Source organism: Vigna angularis, chromosome 3, assembly GCF_016808095.1.
Source record: "Vigna angularis cultivar LongXiaoDou No.4 chromosome 3, ASM1680809v1, whole genome shotgun sequence".
NCBI lineage: Eukaryota > Viridiplantae > Streptophyta > Magnoliopsida > Fabales > Fabaceae > Vigna > Vigna angularis.
This window is the reverse complement of record NC_068972.1, coordinates 19,225,046-19,232,324: the sequence shown is the minus strand read 5'-3', so window position 1 is coordinate 19,232,324 and position 7,279 is coordinate 19,225,046. Positions and strand designations below refer to the sequence as shown.

Below are 7,279 nucleotides of genomic sequence, written 5' to 3'. Positions count from 1 at the left end.
CACCTTCTTCTTCCAGCACCTCCTCAATTTACTTATTTCCAAAATTATCCTTAAGTTAATTCTTCTTTTTACTTTTAAATTAACTTTTTATATTTTTAATTAAAAACCCTAATTCTATACCCTCATTCCAGCACACACACCACACCCCCCCTCTCTCTCTTCTCTTTCTCTTTTCCATTTCCGTCACCCACCACCTCCCCTCCCCTCTTCTTCTTTTCTTTTCCATTTTCCTCACTCACCCTCACACCCACCACCTCCCATTTTTTCTCTTTCCCATTTCCGTCACCCACCTTCACACCCACCACCCACCCACCCTCCCTCCTCCTCCCTCCCCCTCTTCTCCTTCTCTTCCAATTTCAGTCACCCACCCCCTTCTTCTCCTTCTCTTTTCCTTATATATATATATATATATATATATATATATATATATATATATATATATATATATATATATAATATGTAAAATGTGTGCGCTGGTATGTGAAAAAAATAAAAAAATTCATCAACTACTAAAACCTTATTAAAAAAAAGTTTTGTGTTTTACTGTATACCGTTTCATGAGAAACATAAAAAAAAAACTCAGTTGGCGAAGAAAACATACAAGTAGATGATGGATATGTAGACCTAAACGAATATTCATATCCGTTTGGCTTGGCCTACGAATGTTGGATCTTTCATTTCGGTTTATTTTTTTTAACGTTTTATTCCTAAGAGACAAATTCCAATTTTATTTTTCATTAAGACCAACTGGGCTACTACTTGGAACTCTGACTTTATTTATTTTTATTTTATATTTCATTCAAATGAAGAGTTGGGAAGAAAAAAATGTTATATTTTTGTCATGAAAAAATATTTAGTTATAGTTTTGAAATATTTTTTTTTACTTTCATTTATTAATCCATAGGAGATAGGAATAAAAACTAAGAAAGAAAAATGTATAAGTATACCAAACAAATATAAATTTCATTACTTTTAATTAAATCATTATAAGACTATTATAAAATACAAATACAAATTCTATTGCTCAAATTTAAACCATCACAAGGTTGTAATAAAACTCAAATACATAAAGAAATGGAAATTACATTGCCTTATTTACAAAACATCTCAACGATTAACATCAATCACTCCACTATCATCAGTGGATGATGAACTACAAACATCGTGAGACATCTCAATCTTCATAAAATTCATATAAAAAGATATTGTCTTCTAATGACTTAAGTGTGCCTCTTAGTTCCAACAAATGAATTCTAATGATATGACACATTTGATAGTAACCTCATTTGGAAAAGTATAAAAGACAAACATTTCATCTTCAAAATTTACATTATCATCAAAGGAATTGAAAGCATTCATCTCATAAAAAAAATCATATTTACTTCTTCTACCAAACAACACCACAACTTCTAAACATATTAGGAACATCCTTTTATAATACTAAAATATGAACCATGAGAAGCAAAGTAACCCTTATTTGGAAATTTGTCATCAAACAATTCAATTTAGATTAGATTATGAACTTGATAAAACTTTAGTTGTGAGTTTTATTGGATAAGCATAAAAAGAACTTAATCTTTCAATGAATGTTCACATTGGTAGATGCTTTAACAACCCAATCTGACAATGAATGCTACATGACAACTTTATTGGGTAAGCATGCCAAAAACATTTTTGCTTTCAGTGTAGTTTAATCTTACATTATGTAGAAGATGTTCTAATGATTTAGTCTCTCAATAAATGTTTTCCCATGTACTTTGTCACAAAGACAAGACTTAATACCATTATTAGTTAAGTATCTAAGTAGAAAACAATGTGTAGCAAAGGTGTTTGGTGCACTATTTTTAGTAACAAACCAATCATGGGCCAGGTCCATTCTCGCACCGCACTTTCAAGCCTCTTTAATCCCCCGTAGTCTTCAGAGCTTGGGGGCTACTATACCAGGGGAACTTAAGAATGTCTAATAACCTAAGATAATGGAATTTTTCTTGCAAAGGCTAGTGTATTATATGTCTAGTATACCTCAACCCCAAGAGGTCAATGATAATGTTGAATTTTACCTATATTTCTTTTATGAATAAGTAAACAAAATCAACTTTGGAATGCAGCTGAGTGCTCTGTTACTGGAATGTTGCCGCTGGGGTGCAGCTGAGCAGTGGCGATGCTAATATGGCAAAGTTGGTCTATTTAACTCAGAAACGCGAAGAACTTTGCATCTTTTGACACCCAGACACGTTTTCTCTCATTTGGAGCACCTGGAGGTGAGCTAGGAGCTGTGGAAACAATCCATCTTCTTCCTTGGGTCTTCTTCCTTCTTCCATTTCCACCATTGTTGTAAGCTCAAGTTCTCCATTCATGGAGAGCTAGTTTCATTGTTGTTGGAGGACTGATGTAGCCACTGAACTCTTATGTAAATCACTGTGTTTTGAATGAATATATGTCTCTTTCATTGATTGTTAGTGTTTAATTCCTTTTCTTAATACTTGTTGTGAAGTTGTTACCCGTGACATGATTTTAGGGTTTGCTTGATATTGGAAAATGTTGGGTAAATCTGGACTTGGATTAAACACCTAAAGGAAATAGTATCTAGGGATATAACTAGGACCTTTGGTTGTCTTAAATCTCAATTCTTAATGCAGAAATAGTTGTTAGGTCTTCTAAGGGATTGGAGCCTAATAAAGAAGTGTAGACTCTCTCTACCAAGGGATTGTGTTTGAGTAATTTAGTAGATTGACATTGACATATTAATGAAGAGGAAGTGATTTTCTATGCATAAGAGTGAAGTAGGTGAAATCATATCCCCAACAATATCATTCCATATCATTTCAAATCTTCCTATTTCCAAGTGTTTAAGTATCAAAGATCACTTTTATCATTTATGTTGCATGTTTACTTTAATTGCACTAAAACCCAAATTATGAAGCATTATTTAGTCTAAGTTAGTTGGAAATTATACGATTGTGTGGTGACACGAGTCTCTTGGGAAACAATATCCGGTCTTACTGGTTTTATTACTTAAAACGATTTGGTATACTTGCCAAAGTCTCAACAGTCAACGAAACCTTAACAAAACTCCCAACTAGTACATCTTGAATTTAAGGGGCTAGTGTACATTTTGTCCTAGTAGGCCTTAGCATAGGAGGTCGAAGACACCTCGACAAGACTCTCAACTAACATGTCTCGACTTACCGGAGGCTACTACACGTATATGTCTAGTACACCTTAACCTAGGAGGTCAAAGATACTTCGACAAAACTCTCGACCAAGTACATCTCAACCCCCAAGATGGTCGAGGACACCCCGACATGTGCTATAAAATCAACGTCACTATTGTGGTACGAATCTACCTAGGCGAAAGGACAAATTACAAAAGAAATTAATGATAATAGACATACTAAGAAAACTCTAAAAGGAGGTAATCATGTAAGGCTTAAACCTAATAAGTAAGGTCCATTTAAGTATTATAAATAGTCATTGTTCATGAAGTAAAGATAAATAAACATACTAAAAAAACTCTAAAACAAGGTAATCATGTGAGACTTATACCTAATAAGTAGGTCCATTTAAGTATTATAAATAGTCATTATTCATAAAACATGTTCGTGATTTTATTTATTGTGATATGACTATTTACGGCTAAACATAAGATTAATATACTTCTAAGTATATCTTCACCTAATAGAACTAGTGATTTTATTTATTGTGATATGACTATTTACGACTAGTAACTAACATGATATCTTAATCTAAATATAAGATTACTATACTTCTAAGTATATCTTCACTTAATAAAACTAATGATTTTATTTATTGTGATATAACTATTTACGACTAGTAACTAACTTGATATCTTAATCTAAATATAAAATTAATATATTTCTAGGTATATCTTCACCTAACATAACTATGGACGAAGTAACATCGTTATCATACTTTTAATTATGCAAATATAAGTATATTTAGAATACATAATTTAAAAATTTAAGACATGGATAACTTAAAAAAAATGTAGAGGATTTATGAAATGTCAAAAAATAAAAATAAAACTTACTTCTTTCTCAATCACAATGATATTTTAATATAAAATTCAGGTAAGTAAATAAGTAGAATAATATTAGAAGTTTTTCTTTTACTAAAGTGACCGAAATCTTGTGCAGAAAAAGTTGTTCAGTGTATTGGAAATAGGTTTGGGTAAAAGTAAGAATGAAAAAAAATTAGAATAATATACAAAATATAAAAAATTTAAATTAATAAAATATATTTTAATTATTATTTTAATGTTTTATTATAGAAAAATCAATAAATATAATTGCTCTGATGTCAAATTCGTCCATTGTTATGGTTAAAATTAATTGGTATTGTATATTTTAAAAATTAGATCTTCATTATATTAAAAAAGAATACTAATATTATATTAAAATATAATTGTACAATCTATTACATAAATAAATATTTTATTATATTGATGCATCTATTCCAAACTTTTCGTATTTTATTTTTTTGTTTTGAATGAAAAGTGAAAAGTATTTAAAAAAGATTGTTTGACATTAAAAATAAATATTTGACAATTTTAGAAATAAAATTATTACAAAATAAATAAATTTTTGTATTCATACAAATAAAAGAAAATGAAAAATAGTGAGAGATAATATAAAATAAATGTAAAACGTTTTTGAGCATCAAATAAAAATGATTTCTTAATGTGTGTTCTTAAGGTTGGTGGTGTCGTTCAACCTTAGCCATGGAGTCTCTCCCTGGAATTCAGCACTATCACCTCTCACTCTCTCACTCGTCACCACTACGGAGTCTTAAGTTATTGCATGCTTCTTCATTTCCAACACCCATCAGAGCTTCGTCTTCACCCTCACCCAAACAAAACGTATCTTACAAACCCCAAACCCAGTTAACCCAACTTCTCAAAACCCTAAACCCTCTTCTCTCCCCTCTCGTCAAACCCACCTGCATCGCCATAGCCACCACCGCATTCTCCTTCATGCGCCTCCATCCTCCTCCCGTTGCATCGGCGCTAACACATGCCCCTCCGCCACCCTCCTCGGCCTCGGAAATTCTTTCCGACGATACTGCCTCATCGGAAATTCTTTCCGACGAGACGGCAGCGTTGGAAACTCTCCCCGACGACACTGCCGCATCGGATATTCTCCCCGACGACACTTCCACGTCGGATATTCTTCCCGACGACAAGGCCGCTTCGGAAACTCTCCCCGACGAGGTTGCCCCGGCGGAAACTCTCTCCGACGAGAGCGTGGCCCAAGAGCAATCGAGCGACGACGTCGTTGAGCTTGAGTCCCTCCTACGTACAAAAATGAGAGCCAGCGAAATCGACGAAGCGCTCCTCGTCCTGGACCGTCTAATTGAACTGGAACCGGAAGAGCTGGAGTATCCGTTCGTGAAGGCGCACCTGCACCTCCTCAACGGCGAGCACGAACTCGCCTCGATGGGGTTTGAGGAATTGCTTCAGAGGGATCCATTCCACTTGGAGACGTATCGATGCCTGTTAATGCTAATTTCGGAGACGAAGGCGCCGACCGTGGAGCTTCTGAAGAAAATCGAAGAGGCCGTGAAAGTTTGCGCGGAACAAGAGAGGGATTCCGATGTGAGAGACTTTAAGTTGTTGATTGCGCAGATAAAGGTTATCGATGGGGATTTATATGATGCGTTGAAGGTGTATGAGGAGCTTGAGAAGGAAGAACCCAAGGATTTTAGACCTTACTTGGGTCAGGGTATTGTGTATACTATGCTGAAAAAGAATGATGAAGCTGAGAAGCAGTTTGAGATGTTTGGCACGCTTGCTCCCGAGAATCATCCATATAAGCAGTATTTTGAGGACACTTCTAGGATTTTGGAGACGGGACTACAAGACACAAACAGCTGACGGTAATTTTCTTTCTCTAGAAAATTAAGGAATAGAAATCCTTTCAATGATCCGTTTTCTTTATGAATGGAACTAGTTTAGGTGTTTAATGGTTTGTCACACTGATTTTTTACACATATTGATAGTGTGGTTTAAGAACTGGGTTATTTGTGCTCCGAAATAGAACTGGCGTGTGCCTCAGTCTATTTCCATTTTCCCCTGTCATATTTTAATATTTTTCCTCCTTGTGGTGTGCCTTTTGAGAGGTGTAGGAGCCTGGATTCCTTACATAAACCACAACACTGATATAGGATACTCGAAATAATGTAATATATGCTGGGACACTCTGGGGTCGAGGAGTGTATGTTCTGAAAATAGTTTTTCCATTGAAATTAAATTTGTTAATCTGTGTACATTGTTAGCAATCTGGTGGAGAATGACGCGTGAAAGTAAGAAACTGAAACCTCATTGGACGTGACGAGTTTACAATGAAAATTAAATTCAATGCACAATATTATATTTGGTGTTGTTGAAATTTTATTATACTTCCATTTACTATGGTGCTATGATGTTTTTGAATCCAATTACGCTAATTCTTGTTTTGTATTTTTATGGTGGGTTATCTGTCTCAAACTTTGTGTTTCTTGATGTTGTATAAATAAGTGTACCAGCCTGCTGGGTGAATTTTGCTTACGCAGCTCGAATAGTTTCGACTTGTGTCATGTTGTTATTTTAAATGTAATTACAAACAGTATGCTACTGGAAAATCATTTAGTGGTGTTGCTTGCAAAATGAATAGTCACTAGAAATTGTTTCTTGGTCAGTAACATGGTATTTGAGGAGATTCTTGATGATAAAAGAGTGTATATGGCTAAATGCAGCTGCAGATCTTTGCATTGTAGAGTGTACTGGTAGTTGGATAACAATAATTTGTAAATGAAAGAGTGGAAGAACTGAGTGGAATCAGGGTTTTTAAATTAGTATATAAACATATGCTTACATTACTGATAATTTGTAAATGAGAGTGTGTAACACTGGTTTGTTTTGAATGCTGGTTTTAATTTATGACAAAACTGGCTATTGGTAACCAACTCAATCTCTTGCGTTTTTTTCCAAATCTGCCTGCAACCAAATATGGCATTTATAAAATATTTGGAGAGTGGATTTTCTCACATGCTGGCCCTTTCCTTTCACTACCTCTCTTGAGTGTGCAAAAGTCATCATCCTCTTAATTATAATTTTTTTTGTCTTGTAGGGAGATGTTTTTGCCCTCTGTGATAATCTAAGAAAGAAAATAAATAAATAAGAAAAATTGTGGAGGAAAGTATAATAGAGTGGAAATATTATTGATGATTAATTATTGAGTATAGATAATTGATTATGGAATTTCACATATAATAACACTGA

General features: G+C 34.1%; 1 protein-coding gene across 4 annotated transcripts; it reads left to right on the top strand.

Moving 5' to 3' along the window:
* Window positions 1–4,678: 4,678 nt before the first annotated feature.
* Window positions 4,679–6,917, top strand: LOC108324985 (protein SLOW GREEN 1, chloroplastic). 4 transcript variants are annotated; one of them, XM_017557956.2, is made up of 2 exons: window positions 4,679–5,895; window positions 6,754–6,917. In XM_017557956.2, the coding sequence occupies exon 1, from the start codon at window positions 4,742–4,744 to the stop codon at window positions 5,891–5,893; it is 1,152 nt and encodes a 383-aa protein (XP_017413445.1). In that variant the 5' UTR covers window positions 4,679–4,741; the 3' UTR covers window positions 5,894–5,895; window positions 6,754–6,917. The 4 variants fall into 4 exon arrangements, with proteins under 4 accessions (XP_017413445.1, XP_052731357.1, XP_052731358.1 ...); XM_052875397.1 differs by having other exon boundaries at window positions 6,697–6,917; XM_052875398.1 differs by lacking the exon at window positions 6,754–6,917 and adding an exon at window positions 6,536–6,695.
* The last annotated feature ends 362 nt before the right edge of the window (window positions 6,918–7,279 follow it).